General features: G+C 54.6%; 1 protein-coding gene across 3 annotated transcripts in view; it reads left to right on the top strand.

Annotated features, from left to right (window-relative positions):
- The window catches only part of KIF21B (kinesin family member 21B), a gene marked incomplete at both ends in the record, with an annotated part of 48,492 nt that extends 32,166 nt beyond the window's left edge, over positions 1–16,326 (top strand). The window contains 16 exons of one of the 3 annotated variants that reach the window (XM_080699603.1): positions 40–234; positions 329–430; positions 1,701–1,866; positions 2,055–2,106; positions 2,284–2,341; positions 3,558–3,763; positions 3,840–3,914; positions 6,134–6,247; positions 7,964–8,002; positions 10,200–10,336; positions 11,345–11,525; positions 13,155–13,319; positions 13,618–13,735; positions 14,453–14,623; positions 15,030–15,229; positions 16,266–16,326. In XM_080699603.1, coding sequence (XP_080555729.1) covers positions 40–234; positions 329–430; positions 1,701–1,866; positions 2,055–2,106; positions 2,284–2,341; positions 3,558–3,763; positions 3,840–3,914; positions 6,134–6,247; positions 7,964–8,002; positions 10,200–10,336; positions 11,345–11,525; positions 13,155–13,319; positions 13,618–13,735; positions 14,453–14,623; positions 15,030–15,229; positions 16,266–16,326 — 2,040 coding nt within the window. Of the gene's footprint in view, positions 1–39; positions 235–328; positions 431–1,700; positions 1,867–2,054; positions 2,107–2,283; positions 2,342–3,557; positions 3,764–3,839; positions 3,915–6,133; positions 6,248–7,963; positions 8,003–10,199; positions 10,337–11,344; positions 11,526–13,154; positions 13,320–13,617; positions 13,736–14,452; positions 14,624–15,029; positions 15,230–15,706; positions 15,807–16,265 lie in introns of those variants that run through there. The other 2 variants (XM_080699602.1, XM_080699604.1) reach the window with 2 other exon arrangements.
- Positions 16,327–16,629: the final 303 nt, after the last annotated feature.

Raw genomic sequence — 16,629 nt, forward strand, 5'->3', positions numbered from 1 at the left:
GCAGACCCCTGAGCTTCTTTCTCCACTCCCCCACCCCAGAAAAGGGAGGAGCTGTTCCTCCTGCAGGAGGCACTGCGGAAGAAGCGGGAGCGGCTGCAGGCTGAGAGCCCCGAGGAGGAGAAGGGGCTGCAGGAGCTGGCGGAGGAGATCGAAGTGCTGGCAGCCAACATCGACTACATCAACGACAGTATCACCGACTGCCAGGCCACCATCGTGCAGCTCGAGGAGACCAAGGTGGGCACGGGGCCGGGCCTGGCTGGGCGGAGATGGGGGAGACAGGTGGGCAGGGTCAGCCCCAGGTGACAGAGTCTGTGCCTCCTGGTCCTAGGAGGAGCTGGACTCCACAGATACGTCAGTGGTCATCAGCTCCTGTTCCCTGGCTGAAGCCCGCCTCCTGCTGGACAACTTCCTCAAGGCGTCCATCGACAAGGTGAGCTGGAGCTGCTCGGCTGGCACAGGCATTGCTGCGAAGTAGCCTAGCTATGGAGCCCACAGGCCTGGCTCCTCATCTGCGTCACTCACAGGCCAGGGCAGGCGGCCTAACCTCCCAGCCGCGGATCCTGCAGCAATAAAACTGGAGTGACGACAGTACCAGGCTTGTAGCTTGTTGAGTGGCTTTAACAAGATGCTGCATGTAAGGGGCTTGGCATGGCACCTGGCACACAGCAGGCCCTCAATTAAAGGTGACCCAGCGTCTCGCCCAGGCCCATCCACAGCTCAGAGGCTGTGTTTGAGTGTGTCAGAGGCAGAGGGAGAGGCGTGTGTACACTGTGGGTGGAGGAGCAGCAGACAGACCACATTCCACCCGGGAGGGTTGCACAAGAGCCTCAGGTGTCCCTTGGCACCTCTGGGCAGCTCCTCTCTCCCTCTTGGGACCTGAGTCTTGGGGACAGATGCCACCTCATGTACATGCAATATGGCTTCAAAGAAGGTGTGTCTCTGCCCTCTGTGGCTCCGAGTGACTCCGCTCTGCTCTGTCCCAGGGGACTGCATTAGCGTGCTAGGGCTGCCAAAACAAAGTGCCACGGGCTGGGCGGCCCAGGCAGCAGGAACTTATTGTCTGCCAGCTCTAGAGGTCAGGAAGCCTGAGGTCAAGGTGCCCACGGGGTTTCTTCTTCTGCCCTTCTCCATAGCTGCAGACCGTTGTCGTCTCTGCCCTGTGTTTTCACACGGTTTTCCCTCTGTGTGTGCCTGGGTTTTGATCTCCGTCTCTCTCTTCTTTTTTTTTTTTTTTTTTTTTTTTTTTATTGGCAGTACTAGAGATTGAGCCCAGAGATGCTGTACCACACTGAGCTACATCCTTGGTCCTTTTTGTTTTTTATTTTGAGACCATATCTCCCTAAGTGGCCAAGCATGGTCTTGAACTTGTAATCCTCCTGCCTTAACCTTCCAAGTAGCTAGAATCGCAGGCATGTGCCCTTGAGCCTAGCTCCCCTAATCTCTTCTTCTAAGGACATAGTCACATTGGATTAGGTCCCACTCATATGACCATGTACCTCTCTAGAGGCCTTGTCTCCAAATACACATTCTGAAGTATGGGGGTTAGGACTTCCACATATGAATTGGGGAACAAAAATAAGCCCCTAACAGGATGTATCCAAAGGTGACCTCTGGTAAGGCATGCTCTATGTGAGCTGGAGAGACTGGGGCATCCCCCTCAAACCAGGAAGAGTAACCCCAGGCCTCACTCCCGCCCCCAGGGGCTGCAAGTGGCCCAGAAGGAGGCCCAGATCCGGCTGCTGGAGGGACGACTGAGGCAGACAGACATGGCAGGCGCCTCCCAGAACCACCTGCTCCTGGACGCCCTGCGTGAGAAGGCCGAGGCGCACCCCGAGCTGCAGGCTCTCATTCACAATGTGCAACAGGGTACGTGTAGGTGTGGGGAAGTCCTCACAACTTCCGGGGCTCCCGGATCTGACCCCCCAGGAGGCTCCTGCTTCCCCAGAACTCCCCCAGAGCCCTGGTCTGATCCCAGTGGGCAAGATACAGGAGGGAGACCTTTCCCCACTCTCTGACGGGTCCCTTAACCTTCCCTTCCTTTCTTCCTCCCACAGAGAATGGCTATGCCAGCACGGATGAAGAGGTCTCAGAGTTCTCTGAGGGCAGGTAAGTTTCCCAGCTAGGAGTGAGGTGTCTCATAGCAGGCACCTGGCTTGGGGGCAGGTTGCTCTAGAGACCCAGGGCTGCACCTGGACTTGGGGACTCTCTGGGACCCACAATTCTGTCCCAGAGAACCAAAGCATAGAACATAAAGCTCCTAAACACTCTCTGCTTCTTTCTCAGCTTCTCCCAGTCATTCACCATGAAAGGCTCCACCAGCCATGATGATTTCAAGTTCAAGGTGAGCCCCGCTGGAAGTCAGGCAGCAGGTGCAACAGGGCCAGCTTCTCTCCCAGGGCCCAGGCCATATCTTCTATGGCTTTGCCCCATCTCTGGCCCTGTCTTTTTATTGTCCCCAACTGGGATGGAGGTTGCCAAGAAGGATCTAGTCTGGAATTAAGAGGTGCCCAGATATATAACCTGGTACAGACTATTTTTTGGGGGGTGGGGGGAAGTTGGAAGAAGTGACCAGAGCCATTAGGCCTGGCCCCACCCTGCCTAGTGAGATTGCCACACCCAGAGGCCATACTTCCAAAAATGTCTTCCTTCCCCACCCACGATTCGGCCCCATGCTCGGAGCCAAAGCCTAACTCTAGACCTCTAGTTATTTCATCTTAAGATAGTTGATTCGACAGTGGTGAAGTCAATACTGAGGAAGTTTACCTAACAGCAAGGAATCAGGTGCTAGACTGAACCAAGGACCAAGATTGATTGATTGATTGATAGATTGATTTTCTTGGTACTGAGGATTGAACCCAGGGGTATTCTACCTCTGAGCTACACACCCAGCCCTTTTACTTTTTTATTTTGATAATTTCTTACTAAGTTGTTGAGACTGGCCTGGGACCTGCAATCCTCTCTTGGTCTTCCAAGTATGCCACCATGCCTGGCTAAGACCCAAGATTTTTTTTTTTTTTTTTTTTTTTTTTAGTGGTACTAGGATTTGAACCTGGGCATTCTACCTCCGAGCTACACTTCTAGCCCTATTTTGTTTTTTATTTGGAAACAAGGTCTCATTAGCTTGATGAGAGTCTCACTACATGCTGAGGCTGTTCTTGCACCTGCAATCCTATCTCAGCTTCTCAAGTACTGGGATCACAAGTGTGGACCACCACTGGCCCCAAGATTTATTAAAGAGACAAGGGGAAAACTACAGACTTGGAGCAGTGAATTGTGCATAGTTTTGGGGTAAACCGATCAGCTGGTGACAGCAAAGATGTCAGCATGAGCATTCAGCGGTTTGCATAGTCCATTGAAGGGCCGTAGAACAATGTCAGCGGGCCTGGATTCTCCAGAAGCCTGAGGAGTTAGGCTAAACAGAACAAGAGTCTCTGGGTGACACCTGCCTCCCCCCTAGGCCAAGGCTGAACTAACTCCCTCCTTGGCATTGCCCCTGGCTTCTCCTTCATGTGCATTCCTGTTTGGGCACATTGATCCAAGCATTCCTTCCTTCCCAGGGTGAGCCCAAGCTGTCTGCCCAGATGAAAGCTGTGTCCGCAGAGTGCCTGGGGCCCCCGCTGGACATCTCCACCAAGAACATCACCAAGTCGCTGGCCTCACTCGTTGAAATCAAAGAGGATGGAGTGGGCTTCTCCATCCGTGACCCCTACTACCGAGACAAAGTCTCACGCACCGTCAGCCTGCCCACCCGGGGCAACACTTTGTAAGGAGGAGAGCCCAGGGGTGGGTCAGGTTGGGCAGGGAGTTAGGTCTGGGCCTTACTGGACCCACTCTTCCAGCCCCCGGCAGTCTCGAGGCACAGATACATCCCCTCTGACCCGGAGAAAGTCTTATGACCGAGGACAGCCCATCAGGTGAGCACGTGTTCCAGAATCTACTGCAAAGTCAAGCCTGTCTAGATCTTTGGTGCATGGATGGCTATGAGGTTCCACTCTGTGGATTATCATGTTCACTTTCTAATCTGGGCCAACTGGACTGCGTCACTCAGCTTAGCCCAAGGTCCCTCGACCCTATCAGGTGTGGGCTCAGAAAACACCATCCCCGTAAGGCACCCGAAACTGGGTAGCCAAGCCAGACTGTAAATACCATTTGCTCTGCGCACTCAACATAGGGGACTTTGAAGTTGCGTTTGCATCATTGTCCTGATTTGCTTCAGACCCGATTTGTGACTGTGGGTCCTTGGGAGCTTGGTCTCTTTTTAAGGTCTCCGCTTTTGAGAGGAGTCTAGAAACTCCAAGAAAAACCAGAAAGGTCAGTGTAGAACAACAGAGAAGTATGCAGCTGGTCAGGCAGAGATGGGCCTGGCCCCACAGAGCTTCCTCAGATTGCAGGATGACTCTTAGGGTCCTCTGGTCCTGCACTTTAATCCAGAGGTTTAGTGACCTTCCTCAGGTCACATAACTAAATAGTGGGGACAGTTTGACATTTGCTGCCCGCTTTGGTGGGAGGCAGGAGGAGGACCTGCTCCAGCTCCCAGACCTCCCTCCTCTCCAAAGTCTCAGCAGCTGCCCATGGCTGCAGCTGCAAAGCCGCCTTGATGGGGAATCCTCTGTACATGTGGAGCCTCAGAAATTTGCCCCATCTTGAAATTGAGAGAACACACTTGAGGTGCAGTCTGCAGACTTAGGCCAAACTCATGATGATGCTCCAGAGGGAGGGAGGATTTAGGCTGAACTCGATGACAGCTGTCCAGAGAGAGGGTTTGTGGAATACTGGCCTGAGCAGTGCTGCCAGGCCATAGAGTTCCGTGGAGGTGTGGTCTGGGAGCACTGTGCAGAGTACTTATGTTCTGTTAAGTCATTGTGAGTGCCGAGTCAGCAAACATGGAGCCTGGCTTCTCTGGAAGATGTAGGGCGAGGTTCCTGGGTGTCTCTGCTCATGAAATTTTCAGTGGCCAAACAGTACATTATCTTGTTTTGTGTATGTTTCTGTTTAAAGATTCCTTAGTTAATATATACTGATCATTAGTATTGAGCTCACAACCGCAGCACTAAAGGCCATTCCAGTACAAGCTCATCTAACCCACAGATTTTCCCCATAAGGCACACCTAGCCTCCTTATGGCTTAGGAGTGCCAGATAGCACCTTGGTACTGTGCTTGGAGATCTTCCCCCCCCCTCTCTGTGTGTGTGTGTGTGTGTGTGTGTGTGATACTAGAGATTGAATCCAGGGGCATTCTGCCTCTGAGCTACATCTTTAGCCTTTTTTTTTTTTTTTTTTTTTTTTTTTTTTTTTTTTTGCGGTACTGGGGATGGAACCCAGGGACATTCTACCTCTGAGCTACACCCCCAGCCCTATTTTTTATTCTTTATTTTGAAACAGGGTCTCACCGAGTTGCAAAGGGCCTCACTAAGTAGCTGAGGCTGTCTGCAAACCAGGATCCTTTCATCTCAACCTCCCAAATGCTGGGATTACAAGTGTGCCATGCCACCACACCCAGCTAGGTTTTTTTTTTTAAAACAGGGTCTCTCTCAGTAGGCTGATGAGAGTCTCACTACTTGCTGAGGCTGTCCTTGAACCTGTGATCCTCCTGTCTCAGTCTTGCAAGTACTAGGATTACAGGCATGTGCCACAGTGTCCAGCTAGGGACCATTTTAAAAATCAAGATCAGCCAGATGTGGTGGTGCCAGGTCTGGCAGTGTAGCCCAGAGGTAGAAAGCCCTTGGTGGTGAGGGGAAACACTAGGAGCCAAATGTGGTGCACGCCTGGAATTTCAGTACTTGAGAGGCTGAAACAGGAGAGTCACATGTTCAAGGCCAGCCTCAGCAACCAAGCAAAATCCTCAGAAACTTAGTAAGACCCTGACCCTGTTTTTTTTTTTTTTTTTTTTTTTTTTTTTTTAAGGAAGGGGTTTGGGGGTATAGCTTAGAGGTAGAATGCCCCTGGGTTCAATACTCAATACTCAAAACAAAGCACTAGTACTATGGGCTTGGTTGCGGGCTGAGCTATAAGATTACCACCCAGGCTCTGCTCACGGGCCTTGTGACCCACGGAGACAGAAGGAGGGAGCCCAACGCTGGGCAGGTGTGGTCAGGGTGTGGTCACTCACAGACACTGTCTGTCCTGCTCACCAGGTCCACAGATGTGGGATACACTCCTCCATCGTCCCCTCCCACTCGGCCCCGCAATGACCGCAACGTCTTCTCCCGTCTCACCAGTAATCAGAGCCAGGGGTCAGCGCTGGACAAGTAAGAGCAGGGCCGAGGGGTGGCCGGCAAGGGCACTGGGAGGGGCAGGGCACAGCTGGGCCTTGCTGGAGGCCAGCAGGAGTTCCGGCCCCTCTGTACCACAAGGCCCCGACTCCTCTCATCTCCATTCTGACCTTGGGCCCTTCCAGTCCCCCGAGCATGCCGAGACTGCAGGAAGGACGCCATCAGAATAGGCGCTCGGGCAGTCAGGAGGGGTTGGCGCGTGGGGCAGGCACACCAGAGGGCTCCCCAGAACGGCCCTCTCTGCCTCCTTGATTTCTTCGCTTGTCTCTGAAGCTCCTTCCGACCTCTGTCCTACCTGAGCCCAAACACTACAAACAAGGCCACACTGGTCCTTGTGCACTAGCCCAGCAGACAGAGACCCCAGTCACCGCCATATGACAGGTTCAGCCTGTGCTTGTGGCTCCTGTTGTGATGTATGGTCACCAGTAGTGTGATTCTTGTTAACAGCAGTCTTGTACCCAGAAGATGCGTACCACGCTTTACGACCTGCTCTCTATGTGTGCTTCACTGGAACTATAACTCAGCCCTGAGACTTGTCTTCCACCCGTCACATAGGGGAATTTTCAGGCCCAAAGAAGGGGGCCCAGACCTAGAAAGTGGCTGAGTAGGGCCCTAGCTGGGGTTCAGACTTCAACAGCTTTGTTTTCCTAACAGTGGGACTCTGCCTTGGAGCAGGGGGACCCCATCCTCCCTGTGTTCTCTTCTGTGCTCCCTAGTCTGCTGGGCCTGCCCGGGGCCCTCTGAAGCTTTCTGCAGCCCTGAAAGGGCTCCTCTCTTGGCTACTTCAAAGCCTCTGTACCAAAGGTGCAACTCTGCCATGGAGCTCCGGGTTAGAAAGCGCTTGCCCTCATACCTGATGTCTGCCCTGCTCACCTCCTTGCAGGAACGCCCCTCCCTGGGTCAGCATTATAGCTCCCTGAGTGCTGAGGCTGGGGGTCAGACCCACACCTGAACTTCCTCCTTCCCCAAGCCTACTTCAGCTCAGGTTCCTGGGGGGCAGGGGGGCCTCAGCCTGGCCCTATACCCATCAGGGTGCAGCCCTCCCCCATGCACCTGCAGTCTCCTGGACAAGTCCGTTTTTTTTTCTTCAAGGATGGGGTGGGACTTTGCCCATCCCAGTCTGGTGGTCCTCCACGGTCCTGGTCCTCCTGGTGGTCCTGGTCCTAGGACCCACATTTGGTGCAGAGCCGGCTTCTAGCCATGGTCCCAATAGATTCCTTGGGCACAGTGGGCTTTGTAAATCAGCATGCTCTGAGGAGTTGCTGGAAGAAGCCAGCTCCCAGGGAGGGTGAGAGCAGCCACAGCTTCATGCAGACATTGCCGGGGTAGGGCAGGTGCTCTCAGCTTGCACAGCAGGGCAGCCGGAGAGCTTGGAACCAGCAACGAGCCCTGGAACCGTCTCCCCACCGAGTGTGGGGCTGGCTTCCCTTGTCTCCTCTGGCCCCCTCCTCACTCCCACCCTGCTAACTGAGGAACCCCCTGGCAACCCGCCTATGGGGAGCCTCCCCACTCCCAGGCCAGCTGGGCCTGGCCGCCTTCCCTGCTCTCCCCGAAGGCCCCTCCTTCTGCCTCTCTTGCTCCCTCCAAGAGCATAACCACCCTCTCACCTCCTGGTGCTGCCGCCGCCCGCCTCTGCCACCCCTGTGTGTTTTCCTCTCTCCCCTAATCCAGCTAATTTTCTGCCCTCCCCAGGTCTGATGACAGCGATTCCTCTTTGTCGGAGGTCCTGAGGTACACACAGAATGTCTCTTGTGTTTGGTCCCCTCCGGCTCTCTCTCCTCTCTCTTCTTTGCCTCTCGCCGCACCGGCCCCTCCCGCCTGTACACCTGTCCTCTGCATGCAGCCTCCCCAGCACCCCGCCTCCCTCCTGTGGCCCTCCTGAGACCTCCTCCTGCCTCACGGTTCTTCCCTCTCAAGGTGGCCGCATGGCCTCTGACTGCGCCAGGCCTGGCTGGAGCTGGGGCTTGGGGAGGGGTGCAGTTGCTTGTGGCTGGCCCTGTTCTCTTCTCCCTTCTCGCCTGGGCAGGGAGGGGCAGAGCCTGGATGCCTGGGGTGGGTGCGGGCCAGGGCTGAGCTCTGCAGAGGGATGAAGGGCAGAGGCCCGCTGGGTTGCTGTTCCTTTGAGGTCTATTGGTGACTCTGGTGATTGTGTCGGTTCCCTGTGACTTAGCTTGTGCCAATAGGGTGAGCCCTGCAGACCTTGGTCCTGAGAGGGGCACCAGAGAGGGCAGTGCCCTTGCCCATGTCTCCTGGCGCACGGATGTGCCGGTGCCTATGGGGCAACCAGAGGCCAGTTTCCCCCGCTAATCCAGCACGGCCCCACATTGAGGAGCAAGCCCCAGGACCTGGAGGCCTGAGCCCCTAATAAGCTAGAGTACTCGGAGGGCTGAGAGGTTCCCACCACTCTGGGAGTTCACGCTCTCTGCCTCAGCCTCCAGCCATCTTGACATCTGGTTATCCTCCCTGTAGGGAAGCTTTGCCCAGGAGATGCTAGCCTCCGTGAGCCCGCCTCTCTAATCAGAAAGAACTCTCCTTTCATATTTCCATGGCAGTCTTGTGCTGGTTCGGCCCAAAACAGTGTCAGAAGTGGGGAGCAGGACACCCTGCCATGGTGGCGCATACATGTCATCCCACTACTTGGGAGGGTGAGACAGGAGGATGGCAGATTTGAGGACACCCTCAGCAATGAAGTGAGGCTCTCGGGAACCTAGTGAGACCCTGTTTCAAAACAAAAAATAAAAAAGGACTGAAGGTATAGCTGGGAAGTACAATGGCCTTGAGTTCAATCCCCAGAACCACACACACATATATGCATGTGCGCATGTGCACACACACACACTCGCAAGAAGTGGGAAGCAGGGGAGACTTGGGGCGCTGTTTGTGCAGGTGCCTGGCTGGCAGCTGGGTGTATCCGACCATCACCTAGCAGGTGGGCCTGGAATCTGAAGGGGCCGTGTAATAAGTTCTTCAGGGCAGGGCGGGGAGGGGGACATTGGTCATTTCAGTAAGCCGATCCATACTATCATTCTCTTTTGAAAGAAAAACAAAACTGGAATATGACTTCAGGTGTGACTCAGCCAGGGTCTCATCCTAAAAGACCCTCACTGAGGGGAGAAAAAAATCATTCTGAGAACCCCAGGACTTGCAGCAAAGCCCTCAGGCTCACCGGGCACAACCTCCTTTCCTCTCAGAGCAAGGAGGTACCATTCTAGGTCTATACGACCTCCTTCAAGAAATGCCCCAGACATCCTGACCCCAAGTTGAGCCGGGATCCCTAAAGAGATGTCTCCCTTTGTAATCAATCAACAGACACTGGCCTGCACATGCTGGTCGAGCAGGGGCCTAGGTAGGTGCGTATATGCGTGTGAGTACACTCACACTGTGTACAAAGTTTCAGTCTGGGAGATGCCAGCCTCAGAGGCTGTCACTAACAAATAGGAATGCCGGGGTCAGGGCACTGGGAGGGCAGGGGTCTGAACCCACCCTCCCGCTCCTGTCCCTTCACACTTGGTAACTGAATCAGCGTGCAGATTCTGATGGGAGCCTCAAGGCCCGATGCTAGCACCTGGGCCTCGACCCTGCTCAGCCAGGGCCTGGGTACGTGTATGTCTCGAGATCTAGCAGCATCAGATGGGGATTCAAGGGCAGGGCCCAGGTCTTCTGCTCCTTTCAGCCATGGCTAGCATGGGGTTTGCTCTCCCAGAAGCATTCAGGATGGTGACAGATTCCTGTACAAGACAGCCCCTCTCTGCCCTGTGCAACATTCCCCGGCTCTCAGACCTCAGTGGGCTTAGCCAGGGTCTGGAGTCTCCATCACTGGGCCCCTGACCCCTCTCTGCCGTGACCCCCTCCATCCCGTGTGCTTGGATCCTCCTGGCTGGGGTCTCCACAGCTGACGGCACATCCTCTCTCCCTCTCTCCTGGGAAGGGGCATCATCACACCTGTCGGAGGAGCTAAGGGTGCACGGACCGCCCCGCTGCAGTGTGTCTCTGTGGCCGAGGGCCACACCAAGCCCATTCTGTGCCTGGACGCCACAGACGAGCTGCTTTTCACAGGGTCCAAAGGTGTGTGGAATCCTGGCCGGCCAGGTAGGGCCACCCTGAGTCCCTTTGCCATATGGGGCCATAGAGGAGACAAAATCAGAGCCCCTGGGAGCTGAGGCCATGGGGGTCAATTTGCTTCTTGCCCTTGTCTCTTGCCTCTGCTTGAGCTCCCATCACACACACCCCTGGCTGAGTCTTACCTCGTGCCTGGTCCTGCCAACCCCACCCAGGAATTCCTTCCAGACCTCTCTTAGAAACTTCAAGGAGCTTCTCAGGTGCTCAGCTTGCATTTGTTTATCTCGGTCCTTCAGCACCACCACTCTGGCATCACCCAGCACTGGAACACCCAGCACCTTTAGCTAAGGCCCCACAGAGTCATGCTACTAAGTCACAGTAGCACCTGCAGTAGACATGTATGACTGAAGCACAAGCATTCACGTATATAAATGAATATTTAGCCAGGCATGGTGGCGCAGGCCTGTAATCCCAGTACTTGGGAGGCTTAGACAGGAAGATCACAGTTTTGAGGACAAGTAGAGTGTAGAGAGACTCTCATCAACCTAGCAAGACTCTGTTTCTAAATAATAAATAAAATAGGGCTGGAGGTATAGCTCAAAGGTAGAATGCCTCTGAGTTCAATCCCCAGTACCACAAAAATAAAAAAAATATATAAATGAATATTTATATCCACAGCAGGAGAAACTAACTGTGGATCGAGATATGGTCGATTGACTCTAAACTTTCCCATAAGATTTGCTTACTGCCTGTCCATTTAATCAGTGTTAGCGTGTATAGGAACAGGCGCTCTAAGACTTCGGGATTTTTATCTTAGCTTAGGACATCTTGGCAATGCTGACATACTTCCTCTGATCTAAAGTTTTCCCCAGCTTCCTCTCCCTTGAATTTTTAGGAGCATGTGTGTTTTCCTGTCCCTCAGACTTAGAGCTCCTTCCTCCGGTCCTCTCTCCATCACTCCCCCCTACCCTTGACGGCCTCGGTGCCCTTCTCTTATCTTCCTCTCTTCCACAGACCGAAGCTGCAAGATGTGGAACTTGGTAACCGGGCAGGAGATCGCAGCTCTGAAGGGCCACCCCAACAACGTGGTGTCCATTAAGTACTGCAGCCTCTCAGGGCTGGTGTTCTCCGTGTCCACCTCCTACATCAAGGTGTGGGACATCCGGGACTCGGCCAAGTGCATCCGGACCCTCACGTAAGTCCCCCTGCCTGCCTCCCAGTGGTGGGCTGCAGCAAACTGGGTTGAAGCTGGTCTCCGTCACTGAGCTGTTAAGCCCAGCTGGGCCTGGCTATATGGCCACAAAGGCCCTGACAGGCCCGTGGAATTGGCTTGACTCTGGGGGAGCAAGAGGAGATCCCTTGGTTTGGAGGACAGGACCTGGGGAAGCAGGTTGATGAGCCATTTGGCTTATCTGACTCCCACCTTTGTACCTACAAACCCTGCCTGGCCTTTGAAATGTGTTGATATAACCCTAGGAGTCTGACCAAGGAAACAGAAAACAGGGTGAGACCAGTAGGTGGCAGCAGCCTCCAAATTCAGGGCACCACCTGCCTGCATAGAAGAGCCACTGGCATGGTCCTCAGTCTTAGCCTAGTCTCAGGTAGAAACTGGGCCTGGGGGGGGGGGGGGTTGCGGGGAGAGCGCGAGGGAGCTGGGCGTGGTGGTGCACTCTTATAATCCCCGTGCTTGGAAGGCTGAGACAGGAGGCTCGCACAGGTTCGAAGCCAGCCTCAGCTACTTAGTGAGGCTCTCAGCAACTTAGTGAGAACCTGTTCCCAAATAAAGTATAAAATAGGTCTGGGAGTATAGCCCGGAGGTAGAAAGCCCCTGGGTTCCATCCACAGTATCACCAAAAAATAAAATTTTTTTAAAAAATAAAAGAATAAAATAGGGCTAGGGGTATAGCTCAAAGGGAAAATGCCACTGGGTTCCATTCCCAGTACCATACACACAAAGTAAACACAGGATTTTTAGAGCAGTAAAATTATCCTGTATGACTCTGTAATGGTAGATAATGTCATTGTTCATTTATCTGACCCAACAGTATATACAGCACCAAGAATAAACCTCAGTGTAAACAGTGGACTTGGTCGGTTGATAGTGATGTGTGATCTCATTGGTTGTCACAAACACACCACTCTGGTGTGGGCTATTGGTCACAGGGGAAGGTGGGGGGGGGGTTGGGGGTAATGTGGAAAATCTCTATACCGCCTACTCAGCTTTGCTGTAGCCTGAAACAGCTCATTAAAAAAAGAAAGAAAGAAATATCTGGGCATGATGGCATATACCCATTACTTGGGAGGCTGAGATAGAAAGATTGTGGGTTCGAGGCCAGTCCTAGCAATTTAGTGAGGCTCTCAACAATTTAGTGAGACCCTGTTTCAAAATAAAAAATAAGGAAAAAAGAGGCTGGGATATAACTCCATCTGTAGCTAAAGCTCTCCCAGTACCATATGCAAAAAAAAAAAAAAAAAAAAAAAAGTGAAGTCTTGGGGGAAAAAGTAAAACAAATGAATATGATCACCTCTTTTTACAGATAAGGAAACTGATTTCCACAAGGTCTAGGTTCAAGCCCAGACCCTGCCTGGTGTTTCTGCCTTTCGCGGCCTGTTCAGGCCCACCGTAGGGCCATGCAGGGCTTGTCCTGCTGGGGTGGAGGGGCGCTTTCCCCGGGCCCTCTTCTAGGGAAAGCTGTTGACTTTCTGACAGGGCTGGCTTCCGGGAAGAAGCAGGTTACTGGGGCTGGGCTGAGTGAGGCTTGTTGATTTTCTGGCTTGCCAGAGGAGCGGTTTTGACCTCCTGGCCTCCCTTCCTGCTGGGCAGGTCCTCGGGCCAGGTGATCTCAGGGGACGCTTGTGCTGCCACTTCCACCCGCGCCATCACCAGCGCCCAGGGGGAGCACCAGATCAACCAGATGGCCCTCAGCCCTTCCGGCACCATGCTGTACGTGGCTGCCGGCAACTCCGTTCGCATCTGGGAGCTCAGCAGGTCGGTGAATATCTGCGGGAGCGGGGAGTTGGCGTAGCCCAGGGGAGGTCTCCAGGCCCCTGTGTGGGACGACCAAGCCCAGAGCAGGCAGTACCCCAGCTGTGCCTCCAGTCCCCCACGCTGCAGGCTTGTGTCCCCTCCTCTGAAACCCATGAGGCCCCCGTCAGCTTGTGTCTAGGTTCTTGATCTTGCTTTGAGGTGGAAGGAGATACCGTGTCCAGGCCTCTGTGTTCAGATTCCTCCCAACCCAGGGTCCTCTCTAGCTCACTAGCCCTGCCTGGGCCTCTCCCCACTACAGGTTTCAGCCCGTTGGCAAGCTGACCGGCCACATTGGTCCCGTGATGTGCCTGACTGTCACGCAGACTGCCAGCCAGCACGACCTGGTGGTGACCGGTTCCAAGGACCACTATGTCAAGGTACCCGAGGCTCCGAGGCCCGCCTGGGGCCTGCTCGGTGTTTCTTCTGTTCTCTCCCACCCTTGGCCTCTATTGCTTTGGGAGGACTCATGAAAAATAATGAGACTTTTGGGTAGTCATGCTGCGGAAAGCACCCTCCATGAGACAGGGAGGAGTGCAGAAAGTTAGACTGCAGCGTTATCTTGTAAATGACCAAAAAAGAAAAGAAAGAAAAAGAAAAATAGAAGCAGCCCAAATGTCTAAGGGTAGCTGGGCGTGGTGGCGCACGCTTGTAATCCCAGTGCTTGGGAGGCTGAGACAGGAGGATCGCACAGGTTCTAAGCCAGCCTCAGCTACTGAGTGAGGCTCTCAGCAGCTTAGTGAGACCCTGTTTCCAAATAAAGTGTAAAATAGGTCTGGGAGTGTAACCTGGAGGTAGAAAGCCCCTGGGTTCCACCCCTAGTACCACAAAAAAAAAAAAAAAAAAAAATCTAAGGGTAATTGGAAAATCCATGGAATGGGATGCATTGCAACTATTAAAGTGGTAAGTAGGGGAGGGGAAAAAAAAAATAAAGCATACGAACAACACTGTTATGTGTTTCTCCCTACAAATGCAGTTGGAAACTGTGGGCAGAAACTGGAAGCAAGCCTGTGGAAAGGAAATGGGTGTGTTGGGACGATGGTGAATATTTTACAAGGTCCTGCCCCCTCTGGGCTCTCCCTACCCCTCCTCCACAGATGTTCCAGCTGGGGGAGTGTGTCACGGGCACCATCGGCCCCACCCATAACTTCGAGCCCCCTCACTACGATGGCATCGAGTGCCTGGCCATCCAGGGAGACATCCTGTTCAGTGGCTCCCGGGACAATGGCATCAAGAAGTGGGACCTGGAGCAGCAGGAGCTCATCCAGGTGCGGTGGAGGCCCAGGAGGCCCGGGGCGGTTTAGAGGGCTTCGCAGCCCCCACAGCCTCTCCTGATTCCCTTCCTCCCCTTAGGCCCCCCGCTCTCTGCAAAGGCTTTATTCTGTCCTTGGTGCTCAGACCCCAGATTCCCTTTCCTGGGACCATTTCCATGTTAGCCTGGACCCTCCGAGGGCTGAAAGCTTCTTCCCTCATTCAGAATCTTAAGTGTGAACCTGGGAGCAGGGTAGAAGAACCCATCTCAAGGATCCTGAAGCCCCCAGCCTAGGCCAGGCCAGCCTGGCTCCTGGGATTGATGAGGCCTGTTTGCTGCCGTAGAGGTAGCAGGAGGGGTGTGTGCTCCTGGGTCCCAGGGCGGGTCTGTTCCTCTTCCTCACTGGCCCTGATCCTCCACAGCAAATCCCCAATGCACACAAGGACTGGGTGTGTGCCCTGGCCTTTGTCCCTGGCCGCCCCATGCTGCTGAGCGCCTGCCGCGCTGGCATCATCAAAGTCTGGAACGTGGACAATTTCACACCCATTGGTGAGATCAAGGGCCATGACAGCCCCATCAATGCCATCTGCACCAATACAAAGCACATCTTCACAGCCTCCAGGTGGGTGCCAAACGGAGAGGGCTGCCTCGCTCCCACCCCCTCCCCAGGTGGGCAGGACAGCTGGGAGGCTCGGGGCTATGTGGCTTTTCCCGTGGTGGCCTCCTTTCTGTACCCAGCCGGTGCCAGGCTTCACTGAGTCCCTGTGTGCGGGCACTGTGCTAGGCAGGGAAGCAGGGAGCTGCTGAGCCCCGGGCCAGGACTCGCCCACCTGTCTCCCACCCTTCACCCAGCAGCTTCAGCTGCTATCTCTACCCTGTCCAGGTAGCTCTTGGCTGCAAAGCGGACCTGCCACCCCCAGGCCACGGCTCCCCAGCCCCAGCTCTGATCCCTTGAGCAGGCAACACCCAGGCCCTTGATCCCAGGGTCTGTGACTCAGATGGGTTTCTTCTTTTTCCTTCTTGTTCCAACCCTGTCCCCTCTCCCCTCCCCGTGTCCTCCTGCCTCTCCTCTCTGCCTCTCGCCTCTCTCGCCCCACAGTGACTGCCGGGTAAAGTTGTGGAATTACGTTCCTGGACTCACCCCCTGCCTTCCTCGCCGAGTCCTGGCCATAAAGGGCCGCGCCACCACCATGCCCTGACTCCCCTCCTCCCCCGTCTCCTTTCTCGTTCTTCCCCTCTTTCCTGTTCCCTCTTTCTCCACTTCGATCTGAGCTGCTTCTTGACGGTATGAGATTATTTTACTCTTCCTATTTTCCCTTCACATCCTGCCTGGCCCAGGGAGACCGCCCCACCCGCCCCTCCACCCGCCCTCTTCTTCCGAGCATGAAAAGTGGGAGACAGAGCCAGGAGAGGGGTGCCACGTAGCAGAGAGCAGGGGTGGGAGCACCCAGGTTGCACACACAGAGCAATAATGACAAGAGGACACAGGATCAGGATCCTGCGGGGCCTCTGCCCAGCGCTCCTCCCCCTCCCAGGCACTGCCTGCCTCCCAGCCCAGCCACCGATGGGGAGTTGGGGGATCAGCCTATCCTTTATTTGGAGGAGCAGCCCTGGCCCACTTCAAAGGCTGACCAGTCCCCTCCTTATCTCCCCACCAGTGACCTCACGGTGAAGTTCTGGAGCTTACGGCGGTTACCTGCAGCCCACACTAGGAGTTAGGTCAGCTGATGCCTGGACCCTCCGCCCCAGCGGCCTGCCCATCTGGAAGGGAGACTGTGTGGCCTGACCAGACCGGCTAGCTGCACTGGGTACCCGGAGTGTGGCTTTCTCTCCCTTGGCCTTCCCCCACAGGATGCTGCCTCCTCCTAACCTCCTCTGTCTCTTGGGAGCCTCCTGCTGAGAGAGAAGCTAGGGAGGGAATTAATTAAGCTGTGAAGCCAAAGGGCATTATCCCTACTACTCTCTCCCCAGTGGCCCCCTGGCCCTTCCTTGGGCCCAGGCCCAGGCTGGGGGCCTGTGGGG

This window comes from Muscardinus avellanarius (assembly GCF_963383645.1).
Source record: "Muscardinus avellanarius genome assembly, chromosome: 7".
In the NCBI taxonomy this organism is placed as follows: domain Eukaryota; kingdom Metazoa; phylum Chordata; class Mammalia; order Rodentia; family Gliridae; genus Muscardinus; species Muscardinus avellanarius.